This window comes from Callospermophilus lateralis, chromosome 16, assembly GCF_048772815.1.
Source record: "Callospermophilus lateralis isolate mCalLat2 chromosome 16, mCalLat2.hap1, whole genome shotgun sequence".
Classification (NCBI taxonomy): domain Eukaryota; kingdom Metazoa; phylum Chordata; class Mammalia; order Rodentia; family Sciuridae; genus Callospermophilus; species Callospermophilus lateralis.
Genome location: NC_135320.1, coordinates 54,579,500 through 54,601,134, shown reverse-complemented (window position 1 = coordinate 54,601,134; position 21,635 = coordinate 54,579,500). Strand labels below are relative to the sequence as shown.

The window sequence follows — 21,635 nt, the reverse complement described above, 5'->3', positions numbered from 1 at the left end:
ATTATCAATTATGAGCATAAATGTAAATGGCATAAGTTTACATAGTTAAAAAAGAAAGATTCTCAAATTGAACTTCAGAGAAACTCTCAAATGGATATTGAAAAAGATTCTGAAATTGGATTCAGCCATTTGCCTGGGTACATCTCTTTGAGAGTTATTGAAATAGCTACCAATCAGGCCTCTAGGGTGCTTCCTTCACTGATCTCTCTTCCTCCAACCCTACCCCTGCCATGACTAGCCACTAAACATTAATGCAGGGGGCCTCAAACCCCCACCTTTTCCCATTGGTCTTATTGGTTGTTAAATATTTTGGCTGTGTACATCAATTTTATCTAAAACAAGGTAACTCAGGTTGAAAACAGAAGAAAGGGATTAAGATACTACTAAGTTAAAATCAAGGGCTGGGATTGTGGCTCAGTGCAAAGCACGCATGAGGCACTGGGTTCAATCCTCAGCTCTACATAAAAATAAATAAATAATATATATATATATATATATAAATAAAATATATATATAAATAAAAAATATAGATAAATATATATATAAAATCAAGATGGAAATCATTAAATGTGACAAATGGGGGTAATCAATCAGTTCAAAGAACATCATACATAATATCCTAAGGAAAATCTGCAGAAAGATACAAAAATGTATAAATAGAAATATAAGGGGAGAAGAGACTTAGCTCATGGTCTTAAAGTCATTTTAGAATCTCTAATATTGAACTCCAAATCCTGGAAATAGAGAATATGGCTTCTTTCCACTGCCTGTGTATCATTTACAAAAGTTGATTATGTAATTGGCCACACACAAAATAATCCTTGATCAATTCCAGGAAGTTGAAAGAATACAGACCACATTCTCATGTCACAGTAAAATAAAAACAGAAAATAATAACAAAAATAAAAACCAGTAAAACCTTCCCACCTGGAAATGTTAAAAGTACTCTTAGGGCTGGGGTTGTGGCTCAGCGGTAGAGCCCTTGCCTAGCATGTGCAAGGTCCTGGTTTCAATCCTCAGCACCACGTAAGAAAATAAATAAAATAAAGGTATTGTGTATAACTACAACTAAAAAATAAATATCAAAAAAAGTACTCTTAAACTGCAGCTGGGCAAGGCAAGATTTAATTGTAGCACATACTTTTTAAATTACTATGCAAACACTTAATATTTAAACTGTAGTTAATGACTAATGCTGTATTCAGAGGAAATTAATTGCTTTTGATGTAAATCAAAGCATTCAGCTCAAGAAGTTAGAAAAAAACACTGAAATAAAGCTAAGGAAGGCAGAAGGGAACAATTGATAAAGACCAAAATGGATGAAATAGAAAACAGAAAAGCAATGAGTTGAAAAATACACCCCAGAACAAGTTCTTAAAAGACAACAAGAAAAAAAAATCACAGATACTCAAAAATAGAAATGAGAGATGAATGGAAAGAGAGATGTACACACATATATACTTAATAAAACTTAAATTACTCATTTTAACATACAAAACGTAAATAAACTGTATTTTTTTAAGGAAAATAACTATGAAAGAAACACAGGGGTTGTTAAAAAGTCACATTCTAAAAAAGAACCAGGTCTAGACAGTTCCAAAGGTTCAAATCTTTAAGGAACAGATTATTCTGATGTTACTGGAACTATTTGCGGACATTAGAAGAAAGCCTTCCCTTTTTAAATTATAATCAGATAAATACGGATCCCAAATCTGAAGAAGATAATACAAATATAGAACACTCTGAACTAATTTCACTGCCAACTATTGATGGAAAAATCCCAAGTGAAATATATTAGCAAGTGGAATCCAGAGCAAATCATACTTCATGACCAAGTGATCTTAATGAAACTGCTTCTTTTTTTAACACAGCAACTTGTATTTACATTCTATATATGTGTTTAATGCATCATCTTTGAGCTTACCTTTCTTGCTAGATTAAGTTTATGAAGATAGAACATGTCTTTTCTTTATACTACATATACTCTACCTAGAACTAAACCCAGTGAGCACACAATAAGTGTTTGAATTATTAACTAAAAAGTCTGATTCTTTAAAAAATCCATTACTATAGTTTATCATGTTTATGAGTCAAAAGGGAAATATTGAGATGTTGGTCAGATGGTACAAACTTTCAGTCATAGGAAAAATGTGTTCTGGGGATTTGATATATGACATGGTGCTGTGGTTATCAATACTGTATTGTGTATTTGAATTTTGCTGAGTGTATATATTAAATGTTCTTACCACATACACACAAAAAAAATGGTAACTGTATAAGGCAATAGATGGCTTTACCAACTTAATTGTAATAATCATTTCACTAGATATGTAGAGTACATCATATATAGAGCACTGTACACCTTAAATTTATCAATTTTATATTTCAATGATGTCACAGTAAACCTGGGAAATGCGTAATTATCTCAATAGGTGCTGAAAAGTCATGTTAAACTTATCCATTCCTAATTTTTAAAAAACTTAATGCTGTATATCAGAGGGTCCTCATTACTATAAGAAATGAGAAAACAAGGTATCTACTCTTCACTGTGCTCCTCTTGCTGCTTGAGTATTTCACAGTGGGCATTAATGACTTTACAAGGAAAAACGATTATGAAAGCCATGTGGTTACCTTGAAGAAAACATGTCTAGTGTCATATAAAATGGAAGAAGTAGCCCACGACGTTGTACCCACCTGCAGTGTGAGTGAAAGCACACACAAGGCAAAACCTGGGAATGAGGGAAAGGAAAGCACATGTAGGGTGTTTTCTTTATTGTTGCTGTAATATTTATTGAGTGACAGATGAAAATGGAATTTGAAAAAGAAATAGAACAATCAGGAAGAAAGAAATCTGGCTTCTAAAGTGAGTTCCTTTCTCTCTTTTATACACGAATATATGTACATGTATATTCATATATTTGTTGAATTGTAAATTGAAAACTTATAATTGTATGAATTTATGGGATATAAAGTGCTGTTATGATTTGACTACAATGTGGAATAATTAGTTAACATATCCATCACCTCGATTCTTACTGTATCTTGTGATGAGGACAATTGAAATGTACTTTCTCAGTAATTTAAAAATGTCGACAAAATCTCAGTTAGGCCGGAGAAATACAGTGAGGAGGCGATAAAGAAAAGACATGTTCTGCCTTCACAAGAGGGTTTGTGGGTTCGTTTGGGTGTTGGAAGCTCTATTGCAGTCTGTGGTCTCCTTTTTTAGAGGAATCCAAAGCCTCTTACACAGTTCTTCTGGCAGGGCAGGAGGCTGGGAAGGCTGGGAAGTCCTGCTCTATCCATAGCATATTCTTGTTGTCAGAGCAAAATAAACAAATGGAATATTGATGAATCTAAGAAGGAGACACTGATCTAGGGTCTGGCCATCTAGGAAGTCCGTGGAATGGGATGAGGAACATTGAAAGGGCCAAATGTCAAAGGTGGAGCCAGCCTTTATGTTGGAGGAAAATGGTGCCGTGAGAATAATGAAAGGAATATATATTTATTGTTGAAAATTAAGAAAATAGAGAAAGATATAAAGAAAAATATTAACAATTGTGTTATGGGGCACAGTATAACAGTATGCCTGATGTTCTCTGCCAGGCAGTTTATTAGGATTTTTTAGAAGCTTCCTCACTATCTTACTGTCAACACAGTAATTCCCTTCAGGTGATTTTCCAAAGGAAATAGGCAGAGTGATAGATTTATGTTCAAAAATATTCACTGTAGCCTCATTGTAATAGTAAAATAAAAGGGATTCAATTCAAATATCCAAAAATAGGGAATTGTCAAAATAAATTATACATTCATACAAAGGCATTCTTTATAGCAAATAAAAGTCAGTCTTTAGAAGAATACTTTATGACATAGAAAATATTTAATCTTAATGGAAAATAGGTTCTAAGTAGTGTATGCCATATGATTTACATGTTATAATACATTCATACTTATGAATAGAAAAAATTATGATGAACCTGAATGTTAAAAATGATTTGGGAGCAAGTATTGAGGTTACAGATGATTTTAATTTTTCTTTCCAGGCTTTTCTGCATTTCCCAGTTTTTTAAAAATGAACATGTACACTTTTACAGATATTCCCAGTGCTATAGATAACAACTGACAGTATCTTAATGTAGGGGTTTTTTTTAGCCATTTTCTGTGCATACATAAGCACTTTCTATTTATATGTGTATATAACATTAGAATTGCATGTTTCAAAATTGCATTACAATTTTTCATTTCTACCCATCCTCATCAGTCCCCTGCCAAAAAAACTTCAAAGTACCTGACATCAGCTTAGAAACAGCTTGCAGTTACAATAGTGATTAATCTGTTGGTGTTTGAAAATATAAGGGTTATAGAAAGATAGTTTATTTAGCAGTTTAATAAATAATTCTAGTTTTGCTTTTGTTTTGTGTTCAAGTATAATTCAAAATCAGATGGTGGTTAAGTTAGATGACCTTTAAGTTCTTTGCAATCCTGAGGTTCCGAAGCTAATGGAACAGTGTGCTCAACTCCTCCATTAATTATCCCTTTGGGAGACCTGGCTATTCAGACCACAGGACTATAGCCATATATATTGGTGCCCCAATTCCAGGCAAACTATTTTAGGAGGAAATCAAGGTCCCTGAAGAGCTGACCTACAAACTTAAGCCATCAAGTGACATAGGGATCTCTATAGATATTCCTAGATTAGCTCAGACATGACCATAGTCATAATCAGTCAGATATGACATCTGAAATACGTAAGAAGACCCGTCAAAAGACATCTGAAGATGGAGAGGGGACTGTTTTTTAAGGGCCTCTTTGTTCTGGTTGGGGGGTTTGTTTTTAGAATTTATTACCTAGTCTCCTCTGCTTATTAGGACTTCTAACTGGAAGAAAATACCTAATTTGGAGTGTACCCTAGAGTCCTTCAAGTTAAAGTACATTTTCAGATTTTGGAAAAGAAAATTATGGGAGGCTCTTCTTGGTTGGCCTTCACCTACTATTTTAAACATATTTTATATATATATGAAGAAGTAATACCATTCCAAAAGCTAAAAGGAAGAAACTCAGCTGTATTGTGACCAGGTAGCTCAACAGCAACAAAGGGAGTATTTCTCCTTCACTTGCCTTTGACTTTTGATTTCATCTAAAAATTAATTTTGAACTTTCTATAGATTTCAGCTAAACCAAGGAATTTTTGCAACAGTAACTTCAGGGAACCTGAGACAGAAAGAAAGCACTAGGGTCCTCCTACAGAAGTGTGGGGAGAAAATGCTTATTGCTTTCACAGTGATAGGACCTGGTCATTTTTCTTAATTAGCTTGTTGAACCTATGAAAAATTTGGTTACGTAAGGATGGGTCCCTGTTTAGCACAGAAAATACATGATGTTGTTTATGTAAGTCTTAGATTTAAGGTTCACTCTGAGAAATGACACCTCAGCTCCTGTCCTGCTTCCAATTATTGTCTTTGTCGAAAACCATTTTTAATGTAACCTCTAGGCATGTCCTAACAAAAAGACTCACACGTATACTTCAGACAAGTTTCAGGAAACGAGGAATGTGTCGCTTTCCACTTCCTTGTCGTCACATCTATTTGGCTTTAAGTTTTTCCCATAGTTTGATAGATATTTTCCCACAAATGTCAGATGGACAGTCTGAACTCTCTCACCTCCCCCATCCCTGTTCTTTCCCTTCCCATCTACTAGTGATTATAATCTCTGCAGAACCCTTTCAACAGCACTGAAAAATAAGCATCTTGTTCCGAAGATAAAAGCACCCTGTCCACAAATCTTTAGCTGATTTAAACAAATTTAAATTCCAGCACAGCCTGAGGAACAAAGGGGGCTGCTTGAGGAGGGTCACTTCTTCCCCTGCACCTTTCACAACGGTTTTTCACTCTTCAAGCACAATTGCCACACATGCTACTCCACCACAGAAACTCAAGATACGTATCTGTAATTCTGGCTCAAATATGTACTTTATTTGTGTTTTTGTTTTCTTTTCCAGCCTCATTGACTGTCATTTCAGTGAAAGCCGTCTCAGGCATGATCACTTTTTCTGTGACGAATAAAACGCAACTAACTTATCCCATCTTCTATATCATGTGTATCATCATGGTAGCCTCTTGTATTTTCCAAGTCAAGTAAGTTAGCTTCTACATACTCACTAATCTTTCAACATTCCTGTGCTTCCTTCTCCAAGCGTTAATCTTCATTGGCTTCAGATGATAATTAAGATGAGCTGCAGTGGATTTCTAAGGGTAAAGGACCTGCAGCTTATCCGCAGCCAACATGCCTTGCTTTGTCCTTCGCATACAATAAGAAGTTTTTACTGAGTATCGCCTTCATGTCTTGTGCTTTCTAAAATATGGTCATAATCCAGCTAAGTGCGCTTTGATGCTTTCCTGATGCTCTTCTGCTTGTAATTAATATCCATCGTACACAGGTTGTCATTAGCAATAAATCAAAGGGGCAGGTCCACGTCCAGGATTTCATTCTAAATATAGGAAATACGTGAACCCTTCACCTTCATTTCTTAGCTCATGCTCATTAATTGCCCAGAGATGGACAAAACCAGACGTTTGGCCGGGAGGAAAATCCTTTCCCCAGAATTCTGCATCTTTGGCCAGAATTTTCTTTGCACCCATGAGATTGCAGAGTGATTGTTTTATGTTTCTCTTGGGTCCTAATAGTGGTGACATGGAACATTTTTAATTTCTGCTTTTCTCTGCCCCCACCTCCCTATGCTCTAATCACTCCCTCTCTGTTTCACGTAGTGCTTATGCCTTTGCCTGCTAGGCCCTCTTGAGTTGGCCAGAGAGTTTTCTATTCATCCCCAATGCTACACCAAACGACCACCCAGTGCCAGCCAGGAAATCAGAGCTCAGAACACGACTGATGCTTTCTGTGAAGTCTCCCTGTTAAGGGCTAGCCCAGTGCAAAGGCCTCTGGAGGGTTGCTGGAGAAGCCCAGCACACGCACTGTTTTATCATTTCCTTACAAGACTGAGTATGTTTGTAATATCATATCTTGCCATTTTGTTTCTTCTCTTTTTCTTCTGAATTAATCAGTACTGCTACAGTATCTTTTGGGATATAGTGATTAGTATCATTGTCCTTAGCTTCGGTGACTTACAAAGCACACACCGTGGAAGGTAAACTTCATCCTGTTGCCCTTGCTTCAGTCCCTGTGCCTGTCGCACTGTAGAACTGTGGTTAAACGAGTTGCTGTGTTTGGACATATAGGTGAATATGCTCGCACGTGTACACACATACATATTCCTGCAGTTATATGGCCCTCTATACAGGTATGTGTACACACACACCTCGGCTCTACCCACAAAGGTTTTTTGCTGTGTTGTGTTGTGTTTTGTAGTTGCCCTAGAGTAGGACCTAAGCATTAGTGCTTTTTTAAGGTATCCAGGTGATATCTATGCAATTCACTGCTTTAGAAAAGTCTAGTCCTCGGCAGGGCAGCACAGCACAGAGCGGGAACCTGAATTCCTGTTGGTGGCCAGAGTGAGAAGCTGAGCTCCCACATGTGCTCTGCAGCTGGAGCACTGAGCATTGTTTTTGAAACATTAAACATTCTTTTACTTCTCCATCTTCTTTCTTGGCACGTGGCATGTCAATGGATAGCTATACTATTCCCCAGATATGATATTTAACAGATTCAAGGGTCTATCCTAATGAATCAGCCCCAGTATGATACTGGTCCAGCAGCTTGAATCGCTTCCAACTCAAACTTCTGTGGCCTCAGAATATGATTAATTGCTTTTCATTGTTACTGTTGTTGGTTTAAACAGACCATAAAACCTGACATCTGATCTCATACATCAGATGCACATAAGCTATGACTGCTGATTGGAAATGCCCTTTCCCTGCACTTCCTTTCCCTTTGTAGTTGTGGCTACAGAACATGCATTTCTTGAAGTTATTGTTAACTTATTGCTAAGCTTCTCTAAGCCCAAGCTCTAGTAAGTACCTTCTGCTCTAGGTTCCTGAATCAAGCCACGAAGCTCTACAACACGACAGCAGTGGTGCCTGTTAACCATGTTTTCTTTACAACCAGCGCCATCATCGCAGGTGAGCTTTGGCTTTCCCCACATAGGTGATTCCACCCCCACCTGCATAAGTGAAGTTTCTTTCAGGGTAAATAAGAGATCAAGAAATGGTTAAGTTATAGGAAACTAAGGAACCCATGTCCCCCGCCCCCAGCCTGCACCCAGTGTCTGAATTTCCTCCATGACATCCTCCAGGATGGGCTATTCTACAGGCTGTGAATGCTACCCAATGCTCTTTGTCACCTGAGACAGCTCTTTGTCACCTGAGACAGCTCTTATTCAGAGAGTTCTAATTATTAGAAAGTGTTGCCGGGCACAGTGACACACACCTGTAATCCCAGTGGCTCAGGAGGGTGACGCAGGAGGATCATGAGTTCAAAGCCAGCCTCAGCAAAAGTGAGATGCTAAGCAACTCAGTGAGACCCTGTCCCTAAATAAAATACAAAATAGGGCTGGGATATGCTCAGTGGTCCAGCGCCCCTGAGTTCAATCTCTGGTACCCGCATCCCCTCCCCCCCCAAAAAAAGTGTTTTCTTATACTAGACCTGAAATCAGTTTATTTTTATTATTTTTTTAGTTATACATGGACATAATATCTTTATTTTGTTTATTTATTTTTTTAAGTGGTGCTGAGGATCGAACCCAGTTCCTCACATGCGCGAGGCAAGTGCTCTGCCACTGAGCCACAACCCCAGCCTCTGAAATCAGTTTTATTGAAAATTCAAGACAGTCATCTTTGTTCTGTTCCTGGGAGTCTTCCCCTTACTAGCTCTGCAGATAACCAAAGCAACCAAAAGCCCTCTTGAGTCTTGTCTCTGGGCCAGACTTCCTCAATTTCATCAACTCTTCCCTATATGCCCCTCACCAGCTTGATCAGAGAGTGGAGTCGCAAAACCAATTTAGCATTCCAGGTAAGGAGAGACAGATAAGCATGGAAATTACTGCCTTCAGTGTTCCAGCCTCCATATTTCTTCTTTTACACTTTTTATATTTTGGTGAAGAAGTTTTTTTTTTTTTAACATTACAGACACAATAGTGTTCAAAAGCACAAATTTAAAACTTGGTCCAAACTAAAATACAGTAGATTCAAATAGGTCCCTTCTAAATTTAATACTGATATGCCCTAGTTCCTTGGCTTATTTACCACCTTCCCATCCTAGGAGTTTATTTCTCTAAAATTTTGTATTTTGGAAGTAATTGGGGATTACCTGCTTCTGAATTGGTACATCTTTGTTCTTATCTCATGGCCAATAAATGTGACTGCCATTAGACAGGGTTTTTTTCTTTCTTTTTAAAGTAATAATGTATTTTCTGTTTCCCAAAATTGAACTTTTTATTTAAAGAAAAATTATATCCCAAGACATCTAAATTTTTTTTCAGTATTTTGCACTTCCTGATAAAAGATAGTGAGAAAAGATTGTATATTGTTATGTCCTAGAATTACTGGAAAGTAAAAATTAGACGCAAAAGAGTTATAGACATGATATCCAGCCTAATAATTAACATAAATATGCAGAAAGATGGGTAAAGAATGCAGTTCCCTGGCTGAAGATCTTCTAGGAGGGCAGCAGGGCTGGGTCTCAATACTCAACACGTGGAGTAATTGGTGAGTCCGGGAGGCTGGGACTTTGGGAGCGTTGACAGTTCTTCTTATGTTACAGGTAGAATGGAAGTGAAGCTTCTCAACTAACTTCTCTCTGCCTCTGTCACAGGGCATAGCTTAAAGTTAAATATTTGCCTCCTAAATTAGTCAACTTTTGCTTGTTTGTTTTATTTCAATAGCCAGTGCCGATGAGGCTACACTATCAGAGGCACCCTCCTGAGGTTGGGTAGATGGTCCCAGCTCCCTAGAACTCAGGTCCATAGTTTCTATCAAGGCCTTACACATGTTTTATACTCTACAATTCTACAACTCAAAATAAAAACACAAATGACCTGATTTTAATGTTCATAGCAACTCAATTCACAATAGCTAAGCTATGGAAACTCGGTGCCCTTTAATAGATGAATGGATAAAGAAAATGTGATACATATACATGATGGAATATTATTCAGCCATAAAGAAAAATGAAATTATGGCATTTGCCAGTAAATGGGTGGAGCTGGAGGCTATCATGCTAAGTGAAATAAGCCAATCCCCCCAAAAAACAAAGGATACTGATTCACAATAGGTGGGGGGAGGGGGCAGGGGGAGTGGAGGTTCACTGAATTGGGCAGGGGAGAATGGTGGGAAGGGAGCGAAGGTAGGGGATAGGAATGGAAAGACAGTAAAATATCAGACCTAACTTTCCTATGTTCTATATGCATATACAACCAGTGTAACTCCACATCATGTACAACCACAAGAATGGGAGGTTATATTCCATGTATGTATGATATGTCAAAATACATTCTACTGTCATGTGTACCTAAAAAGAACAAATTAAAAAATGATAGACATAAAATTACCATGTAACCTAGTTGGGCACGGTGGCGCACACCTGTAGTCCCAGTAGCTTGGGAGGCTGGGGCAGGAGGATAGCAAGTTCAAAGCCAGCCTCAGCAACTTAGCAGGGCCCTAAGCAACTTGGAGAGACCCTGACTCAAAATAAAAAATAAAAAAGTGCTGGAGATGTAGCTCAGTGGTCAAGTGCCCCTGGGTTCAATCCCCAGTACCAAAAATCAAAAACATAAAAAAAAAATCACCATGTAATGTAACAATTCTACTTCTATATCTGTAACAAGAAAAATGGAAACATAACATCCACCAAAAATATTTTATACCAAGGTCTGAGAAGCTTTATTCATAATAGTCAAAAAGTAAAAACAACCCAAACATATGAACAGATGAGCACAATGTGTTCTCTGAATGCAATGGATATCACTGGGCCGTAAAAAGGAATGTAAGGCCAAGACATGCGACAGCACAGACGGCCTCCTAAAACAGTATCATAAGTTAAAGAAGCCAGACAAGAGTACATATTAGTAAAGATTCCATTTATGTGAAATGTCCAGAATAGGAAAATTCTCACAAAGTAAATTAGTGGTTGCCCAGGGCTGGTGGTGGTGGCTGTTGTAGTGGTAAAGGGGAATAACTGCTAATGGGGTGCTGAGTTTCTCTTGGGAATGATGAAAATGTTCTTTTTTTTTTTTTTTTTTTTTAACTGGGGATTGAACCCAGGGACACTTTACATTGAGCTACAAACCCCAGCCCTTTCTAATATTTTATTTTAATTTTGAGTCAGGGTCTCACTAAGTTGCCTAGGCTGACCTTGAACTTTCAATCCTTCTGCCTCAGTCTCCCGAGTTGCTGGGACTACAGGATTGTGCCACCATCCCTGGCCATGACAAAAAAAAAAAAAAAAAAAAAAAAGACCTGATTTTGAAATGCACAAAGGATTGTTTAAATAGATGTTTCTGCGAAGAAAACATAAAATGATCAACAGGCATTGCTGAAAATATGTTCAACATCACTAATCATCAAGGAAATGCAAATCAAAACCACAATCAGATATCATTTCACATCCATTAGAATAGCTGCTATTAAAAACAGAAAATAACAAGCGTTGGACAGGATATGGAAAAATTAGAACTCTTGTGCATCCTTGGTAGAATATAAAATGGTGCATCTGTTATAGAAAATAGTATGGCAAGTTCCTCAAAAATATTTAAAATTGAATTACCATATAGTCATCAATTCCACTTGTGGGCACATACCCAGAAGAATTGAAAGCAAGGTCTTAAAGAAATTTGTAATATCTATGTTCATAGCAGCAGTATTCAGAATAGCCAAAAGGTAGAGATGGCCCAAGTTCTCATTGACAGATGAGTAGATAAACAAAATTTGGCATATATATACAATGGAATACTATTCAGCCTTTGACTAGAGGAGATTTTGATACACATCAAACCACAAATAAATCTTGAGGATGTTGTTCTATGTGAAGTAAGTCACAAAAAGAAAAATACTATTCCACTTATCTGAGGTATCTAAAAATAGTCAAATTCCTAGAAACAGAAGATAGAATGGTAGTTGCCAGGGACTGGGGGGAAAAGGAAATGGGGAGTTGTTTAATGGGTATAGGATTTCAATTTCAAGAGGGAAAGTTCTAGAAATTGGCTGTGCAACAATGTGAATATGCTTAACACTGCTGATCCATACATTTAAAAATGATTAAGGTGGTAAATTTTATATTATTTACATTTTACTACAATTTTTTGTTTGAGATGGAGTCTTACTGTGTTGCCTTGTCTGTTCTTGAACTCACAATCCTCTCATGGCAACCTCCCAAATAGCTGGGATTACATACATGTGCCACTATACCTGGCTTACTTTTTTTTTTTTCCTTTGGAACCAGGGATTGAACTCAGGGGCACTTGACCACTGAGCCACATCCCCAGCCCTATTTCATATTTTATTTAGAGACAGAGTCTCACTGAGTCACTAAGACACTTTGTGTCTCACTTTTGCAGAGGCTGGCTTTGAACTCTTGATCCTCCTGTCTCAGCTTCCTAAGATGCTGGGATTACAGGTGTACACCACGGCACCAGCTTTACTTTGTTGTAATTTTTTAAAATACAATGTGTGGGGCTGGGGATGTGGCTCAAGTGGTAGCCCGCTGGCCTGGCATGCGTGAGGCACTGAGTTCTATCCTCAGCACCACATAAAAATAAATAAAGATATTGTGTCCATCTAAAAAAAATAAATAAATATTTTAAAAAATAAAAAATAAAATAAAATGTGTTTGTACTCTTTGAAACAGAAATTCCATTTCTAGAAACCAATTCTAATGACAAAAAAAATCATAGAACACTGGGGGAAATGTGTAAAAGAAGTTCATTGCTTATTTACTAAAGAACAAGCAATTAGAAACAACTTAAACTGTCCTCAGAAATGAATATTATGGTGCATTAGTTTAGAATACTCATTAGAACTGGATGTGGCTTCTTCCTGTAAGAAGTCCATTCTCAGAGTAAGGAGATAAGGTTGAGGCTGAGAAAGCTTTGTCTCCTGTGAGCAGGACTCCTCTTGTTCACAGTGGGGTCTCCATCACCCCCAACAGCAGTGCACAGGAGACACTTGGTAAGTACTCATTGACTGGCTAACAAAGCTAGCTCCCGACACAAAAACTCTGATTCCAGGTGCTTCATACATTAAGGATATCTTGTTTAACAAAACCCTACAAAGGTTTTAGGACCTTAAACTAACAAGAAATCATTGAGACCAACAGGGAGAGAAGAAAAGTTCCTCAAAATAAATCCTATATGCTTGCTTGCCATCGCCTAGGAAGGGAGGCCAGAAGGAGGACATGAGAGCAGTTAGCAGAGGAAAATGGAGAAGGGGCAACACCCCAGTGGCCAGTGTTTTCCTGTACCTGTATGGGCATGTGACCAGGCTGGCAGACCACAGGGCATAGCCAAGGGTGACAGAGGGGCTACAGCTGCTGGCCTGAGGTGGGCCTGTCATATCAGTGACCCCATGGTTCACCCAGACTCTCAGGCCAGGTGCTGACCCTGATCTAAAATCGTAGGTAGGATAGGGTCACTAGAATTTTGTTCTCTTATATATTCTGGTGAGAAATTCTTGGACTGGGTAATTCTGTGCCTGGCTTGCAAAAGTTATGTCAAGCCAGGCACAGTGGGGTGCATCTGTAATCCCAGCAACTTGAGAGTCTGAGGCAGAAAGATCACAAATTTAAAGCCAGCCTCAGAAACTCAGCAGCTTAGCAAGAACTTGTCTCAAAATAAAATAAAAAGGACAGAAGATACAGCTCAGTGGTAAAGCACCCCTTGGTCCAGTCCCCAGTACCAAAAAAAAAAAAAAAAAAAAAAAACCTTTTGTCAATTGTGTTGATTTTATAATAATTATAATCATATTACATAAAATCTACAAGTCTCTGTTCCTTTGGAATAATTTTAAATGTAAGTGTGGCATGCAAATGTTTTTTTTAAAATAAACTACTGAATGTGCATTTTAAGGATAGCCATATTTAGATATATTTACATAATTCTAGAAATAATGTGTAACTATTGTAAATACTCCTACCCTAAAATTAATTCTGTATTCTATTCCTATATAGGTATCGTATTTTACCAGGAATTCCGTGGTGCCGCTTTTCTTACTGTATTTATATATCTTTTTGGGTGAGTAAATGTCTCAGAAGTAAGGTATGTGAAATTCTATTACTTTTAATAGGATTTTTGGCATTGAACCTGAAGTATAGAAAATTGGAAAATAATGTAAGAAACACCAGTTTCCTGCACTCCTAAAAGAAACATATTTTTCAACTTAACACCTTTCACAGGGCTCAGTGTCTTTGGCTTTTGATTTAGGTATCTCCCTGAGGGTCCTAAAGCATTGGTGATTTTTAGTGCCAGCCAAAGTTGAGATAAACTCACTGGCCTTTGTAGTTACTCCACCTTTTACTACTGTACCAGACCTACCTCGTCCTTGGGAACCCCGAGATTAGATCTCATTTAGAGGATGCTTCTAGGATCACCTGGAATAAAAGACCAAGACTGGAGCAGATCCTTAGATTTGGACCTAGGAGCATCAGGTCGATCCATTCCTCTCTTGTGTTAGAGTGGCCAGCTCCATGCTTCCTAGAAATTTGAGGGACACATTACTAGCCTTGCTGGCATACAGAGCAGAACCTTGACAAGATACAGCCAACTATAGAAGCTTCCATTGGCTTCAAGTGGCATTCCATTAGTGCTTCCTGCTTCTTGATCTGGTATTCAGCATGACCATTGTTATGCAAACTTGAGCCTAAACTATTTTCAGCATAGGAAACCATCTATCTTGAAAATTCAATTTCATAAGACATTTGGGCGAGGCCAAACTTCTGGGGTCTGGAAACTATGACTACTCTTATAGCCAAGGACAACGAGATTTCTTAGAAAATTAAGGAATAAATTGTTTTTGCACTTGTGTTTGCATGCCAGTAATGGGTCTGGGCATGCATGGATAGAAAACGAGACCTAGTGTCTACCCAAAGGGCTTAGCAACTGAATTAGCCTCCAGATGGTAAAAACCTGGGGCAGAGATTTATTGGAAGCTGCCCAAGTCTTGGTTCTGGGTACAAATATTATTGGCTCCAACAATTAAGACAACTTCTAGGCAGCTTACCATGAGAAGCAGGATAAACAAAACTGATGGAATTTATGTCATCATGTAGGATATGAAGCTCAGTTATTTAATACCATGAGCTGTTTCAGTGTTGCTGTGTTCTTTATTAATATTTTTTCTTACAGGTGCTTTCTGTCATTTCTTGGTGTGTTTTTGGTCACAAGAAATCAAGAAAAGGAACATCTGCAACAGTCCTATATTGATTTTGGAGATATTCCTGGTAACAGTATATAAATATATTCTCTCGTTTATAATAGAAGCTTTTAATCCTTATAAGTTAACAATTGTTGGCATTATTTGGTGGCATGAAGTTAATATAAAACATAATTCTTACCCTCAAAAATGTACACTTAATGATGAAGCAAAGGTGATGTTTTCAGTGTAAATGTTAATAATAATTTATGGAATGTCAGTTTTGCATAGATCTGGGGATTTAGGGATTTTTTTTTTTTCCTTACAGTGTAAAAAGATAGGGGAAACATGTGGGGAATGGCTACCAACAGCAGATCCCTGCTACTTGGAGAGGCTTTGGAGATACATATAAGGACTGAAGGTTAGGCTGCTAAAGAACATCACTCCTAGGGGAGACTGAGGTGGCCTGTGAACCATGTGCCAAAAGTGATATCGTCACAGCCTCCAGAACAAAAGGACTTCTCCCCCTTGTCCCCTCATGCATCTAGATTGGGTTAACATGCATCCTCTTTCCAGTTCTTCTTCCCTCACATCCACCACTTTGCTAGGGATTTGGGGTGACCTCTCCCTAGCTTGCTTCTCTCGTTTCCAGGTAGGAAATAGATTCTCAGAGCCTCCTCCACCATTCAGTTCATACCATATCTTTAGGCAAAACCCACTAAAGCCCCATCCCTAAGACTGAGAAATCATGGCCCTGGGCAATGAATTCTGTGTTCTTTTTTCTGTGTGAGCCCTCTTATCAGCCAAAAAGCATTCTGTGCAATAATAGGCATCTGTGGCAAGGGTATGCATTAGAGACAACTTGTTTGGGAACCAAACCCAGGGTGTGGGGAACACTTCAAATTGCATTCCATGAAAACATTAGACTGTCAAAGCGTAGGAAGGCTCTGATTGTCCACATTTGTCCACACCATTATTTTTAATTCTGTTTTCCACTTCATAAAGCCCCATATATAGGAGCAGCTTTTGAAGGCTCCATTAAAGTCTGTTTTTCTGTGTTGTCATATGCTTTAGACTAGACATGGAAAAGAGGACAAAGCCCTGGGGAGAAAGGTTTGGAGATGAGTGAGTGCTTCACATGAATCTCCTGACTGGCCAACCGATTTCCATGCCCAGCATGGGGTCGGGAGACAGCTCTCTCACATGGACAGTGCATGACCACACACCAAGTGACATGGAATTCCTTGGGCCTTTCTTCCTTGACGGTTATCTTTTCTGTTTAGAGGGTGACCACATAGTACTTTTAAAAATAAATAAATAAAGGGGAATAAAATGTGTCCTAGACCAAAGAGAAATTATTAGGATTTTTTTTTCTTCAGTAAGGCTCAAAAGATTTTTTTCTATGATTATTATCTCTACAGGGAAACAAATGTTGGACAAAATACAACCAGATTCAAATGGCTTATCCTATGGAACCTTGCCTGATGGAAGTGACTCAACAAAGAGCCAAAGTGGAGAGAAGAAAGAGGTCTAAAGTGCCGAGAGGGATGGCTGTTGGCCTGTTATTCGATACCACCTTTTTAAAAAATTGCACATGTTCAATTTGTGTCAGCAGCTATTTCATGCTGACATGTGCTCACATTCGTTTCAGTCCTTCCCCACTGTGGACAATCAGAGCCTTCCTACGCTTTGACAGTCTAATGTTCTCATGGAATGTGATTCGAAGTGTTCCCCACACCCTGGAACTCTCCCTAGTGATCATCTAACCAGCTAGATCTTAATTGGGGCCTGACTGCTCAAGCAGGAATGTCACACAAAAATGTGCCTTCGCAATCCGGTCATAGGAGGCATAGGTCGCTTCTCCCACGTGGCTTGTAGGCTATTGCTTGGCTTCAAAAGACCCCTTAGCCCGGCCACCTCAGTCCTGAAAGAAAGTTCTAGGGTGCCTTTTATGAGCCTCCCATACAGAGCTCCCCTTTTCATTCCTGAATTAGAAAGGCAACTCATCTTTTCTGAACACTAACACTTAAAATCCTCCTTTGAAAAGAAAGGGCCTCTGTAAAATGAGAATTTATAAGTGGCATTCTGCAGAGGTACCATACCAGAATTCAAAGACTGGTATGGTGGACTTTTTTAAGCCTAAAAGAAAAAATTTTAAAAAATAGGACTGTGCTCATTTCCACAACACATATTCTAAAATTGGAACAGTACAGAGCATGGCCCCTGGGCAAGGATGACAAGTGAATCTATGAAATGTTAAGGGGGGGAAGTGAATTAGGACTAATGGTTGTTTATTTTTAATAAAAATGTAGAATGATGGTATTTTCTTTAGCCATATGGTCCTATTATACTTGAATTGAAACTGAAGAAAAACTGTATTCTGTGCCTTTAACTGTTACAGATTTTATGATTTATCAGGTGGGTTTACGTTTTAACTTTCAACACAAGTCTCAAAACTCACATTTGGATTCATAGTGATATTTGCACTATACTCCATTTCTTCCTCAAGTCATTGTCTCAAACCTAGTGGATTCTTCTAGGAAGGTTATGACGGGAGACCTGGCTTTCAGCCTTTTGGGAAAGGGATTTAACCCAGGTGCAATTTACCACTGAGCCACATCCCCAGCCCTTTTTATTTTATATTTTGCTTAGTAAACAATCACTAAATTGCTTAGGGCCTTCCTAAATTGCTGAGGCTGGCCTCGAACTTGTGATCCTCCTGGCTTAACCTCCCAAGCCATTGTGTCTGGCTGGATTTCAGCTAGTTAAATCTGCCCAGTAGTGCTCCTGTGCCCTTAATGGCTTTTCTGCTGCTATTAATGCCAGGTCTACTAAGATAGTTCGCAGGTAGAATCCATAGTAATATCTGTTGTTTATAATCTACCTAACGTTTAAATGAGAAGAAAAGAGGAAGACTTAATTGTAATCAAATAATGAAGCCCTATCCCTAATGATATTTCAAAACCTTCAGATCATTCCTGACCTGTCGAGTCTGATATTGTTCCAGCTGATGGTCTCTCACTAGTGTAGGAGTTCAACTCAGAGCTAATGAGATTGCAATCTTAACTGCTTTTAGTTTTATTCTTCATCCTAACCTATACTCATTTATGGGATGAGGAGGTACCAGGGATTGAACTCGGGGACACAACCACTGAGCCACTATTTTATATTTCATTTAGAGATCAGAGTCTCACTGAGTTGCTTAGTGCCTCACTTTTGTTGAGTCTGGCTTTGAACTTGCGATCCTCCTGCCTTAGCCTCCCGAGCCACTGGATTACAGGCATTTGCCACTTTGCTGACCTAACCTATAATCTTTTTCTTTATTCTGAAGCTTTTTATTATAAATAAAGGTCTGCTAAAATATACAAATGGATTAAAAGAATGTAAAATTAAACATAATTTCCTTATTCTAAAAACAGATTTGTGTGAATAATTCCAGAAAATTTCTATGCTAACCCATACTGTTAACCAGACTGGCCAAAATTAGCCACAAAGAAGAGAGATGCAAATCTATCAGCAGTGTACAAAAAATAGCCCAGAGCCCATGTGTGTCTGGCCTCTGAACTCCTGGTAACAGTTTTTGCCATTGTGGAAAGTGTTCCATGGTTCAGAGTCAGCAGTTGTCTAATTTACAGCACGTTGTGCTGAATGGGCCCGGCATGTTGACACTGGGAGGCACAGCTGAGAAGTGTGTCTGGGGCCGTAAACTACGGCTTTCTGATGAATCTTGAAATTGTTTAGGATTGGGAAACAATTAGACTGAAGAGTTTTACTTGAAGTAGGACTCCATTTATAGCTAGAGTGCACAGTTTTGAATCTTGTGTAGTTTTGCAGACACAAGCACAGCACCAGTATTTACGGGCCACCAACACTATTAAAAGTACTAAGAAATGACATTGACTTATATAATCCAGCAATGCTTTAGAAATCCAGATTACATAGAAAATACCTCAGATCTAATTTTATTTTCCATATTGGTGCCCCAAAGTAAGGTGAATAGTAGGAGTTTTAGTGTACTGATTTGTGGGATTTTTAAAAGTACTAGTGCACGACAACAAACAAAACCAATCTAGTCCTCCCTTGGCATGTAAGTTGGGGACCTTCAGCCAACATATGGCTCATCTGACTATTTGTCTAGACCAGTGATTGGCAAACTTTTTCAGTAAAAACTCAGAGAGTAAATATTTTGGGGTCTGCGTTGTCCATACGATGTCTATCCCAAATACTCAACTCTGCCATTGTAGCACAAAAGCATCCGCAGACAATATGTAAACAAATGAGCATGGCTGTGCTCCAGTAGAACTTGATTTATAAAACTACACCAATCCCTGGGCTATAGTTTGCCAACCCTTGATCTAGACTCCTCTATCCTTGCTCTGCAAGTTTTTTCTATTTCTTGGACATCGAAGATTTTTAAAAATAACATTTCATTGTTCATGATAAATCAGAAATTATGGGAGTGTCTTGATAGTTACATTAGGGTCTTTTTTTCTCATTTAATAAATAAATGAGAGTACGAGTTTATTCTTGGAGTTCAAGTTTCTCACTTTGGAAGGCAGTGATTATTTTGCAAACACCACTCATTATACTGGAAGAGCCTCTCCAATCCCACACCCCAAGTTGATATGTTTGTACATTACCTTTTATGTAGTAAACTAAAGCAGAGATCTTTACCATCTGATTGTTTTTCAGTTTAAATGTTGGTTTTTCTGATTGCTATAAGACGTTCTTTACCAGAATCCCTTGAAAACTAATGCAAGAAAAAATTTCTCAGGCAGCAGCTCAGAATGTACACACACACACACACACACTCACACAGAGCCCTGGAGATTCCATTCTGTGGCAGAAAAGAGAAGAGACAGATTTCACAAATGAGTGCAATTTTAGTGCTATTAAAGAGTAATGGTGGTAATGTGTAAGTCTGGCTCCAAAGGAAGCAGGTGCCGTTGTGGCCATGACTCAAATGGATAGAAATGTTGAGCCAAGTTCCTAAAGCCAAGAGTCTTCTTTGCACTCCTTGTTCCCGAGCACAGTGCATCCAGGAATGGTGACGGTACACATTCAGCCATTCTGAAGGCTGCCTCACGCCTGCCAATTTAATAGTGATATGATGGACATAAATATAGCAGTTACTAAAATGAACCTTCCAATACCCTTCCAAACTGCTTTACGTAAACTCCGTTACTTTGGCTGGTTACTGAGCCAATCCTTGATGGGGGCAGCTGCAAACCTAACGCACGTGTTTGGCACCAGTGAATATGAGTTCTTTAGTGAGGTTGCTAGATAAACACCACACATTTTCAACTATTAGAACAAGATCTCAAAATTGAACCCAACATGATTGTGTGAGGAATTTCGAGGCTGCTTCTAATCGTTAGACTCATCAACAATGGTCTGGCTCTTATTATGGCCATCTTGAAGTAAAAAAATAAAATAAAATTCCACACATACATGGTTTCCATGCAAATATAGACCAGTCTCGGGCTATTAAACATAGTATTTTAGCAATTGTGGTGAATGCAAGGAAGAGCCCTTCCCACCCAGGAATTCTTGAGTCTGTCCCCTTTCTCACCAGCCTCAGGGTACCACACAACATGCTGTCCCCATGCCAGGAGAACAAATCAGTTACAGGAGCTGTGGCCCAACTTATGAGACATTTTTTGCTAGAAAGGGAGGCAGCTCCTTCAGTGTGGATCCTTATTGAGAGTTAATGAGTCCCAACCACAATGTAAAAGAGGAATATCAATCCCAGTATCAAATGTGGTGTTTCAGGGTACACCCAGCTGGGCCAGGCATTGCTGAGAGTTTCACAGAGTCCCAGGCAAGATGCAAGATAGTCTTGGTGTTCCAGGAAAGAATCTTCCCAGGGAGCTGGCAAGTGAGACCGAAGGAGCCAGTCCGTTCCTGATGGGACCAGTTCGCGTGGACCAAAGCCACTTTGCACATTTGAGCTGCTGCTAGCCAGACATGAGCCAGTCCTTCCAGCACGCATGCAGCTCGCTTCCAGAGCCTTTTCCCTCATGGTTCTAATTTGAAAACCAACCTCAGAAATTTTCTGAGGTTTGGGCTCTACTCCCTTTGTCCAAAGCGCCTCACCTAAACCTTCTAAACATATGCATGAACAAGGAGATGAATCAGCTCCAGAGCTCTTGATCCATGGACTCCAAGCTTAGGCTATTTCCTTGGATTGTGGACTATTCACCCAATGACCAGATGCCTCACACTTAGCAAATATTCATAAATTCATAACAGTCTCAGACATAATTGATTACTTACTGTTTTTAATGTGTTTAGGTTTTTTGTGTTTGTTTTTAGAACCATTTTAGTTTTGCTTCTGCAAAATTG

The 21,635-nt window shown here is 38.6% G+C and overlaps 1 protein-coding gene and 1 pseudogene across 2 annotated transcripts in view; both read left to right on the top strand.

Annotated features, from left to right (window-relative positions):
- Positions 1-18,651, top strand: part of Nipal2 (NIPA like domain containing 2) — a 77,398-nt gene extending 58,747 nt beyond the window's left edge. The window contains exons 7-11 of one of the 2 annotated variants that reach the window (XM_076835810.2): positions 5,996-6,131; positions 7,984-8,072; positions 14,110-14,173; positions 15,284-15,378; positions 16,712-18,651. In XM_076835810.2, the coding sequence (XP_076691925.1) occupies positions 5,996-6,131; positions 7,984-8,072; positions 14,110-14,173; positions 15,284-15,378; positions 16,712-16,824 (497 nt within the window). In that variant the 3' untranslated portion in view covers positions 16,825-18,651. The remainder of the gene's footprint in view (positions 1-5,995; positions 6,132-7,983; positions 8,073-14,109; positions 14,174-15,283; positions 15,379-16,711) is intronic. The other variant, XM_076835812.2, reaches the window with a different exon arrangement.
- Positions 17,460-17,550, top strand: LOC143638095 (U6 spliceosomal RNA; annotated as a pseudogene).
- Positions 18,652-21,635: the final 2,984 nt, after the last annotated feature.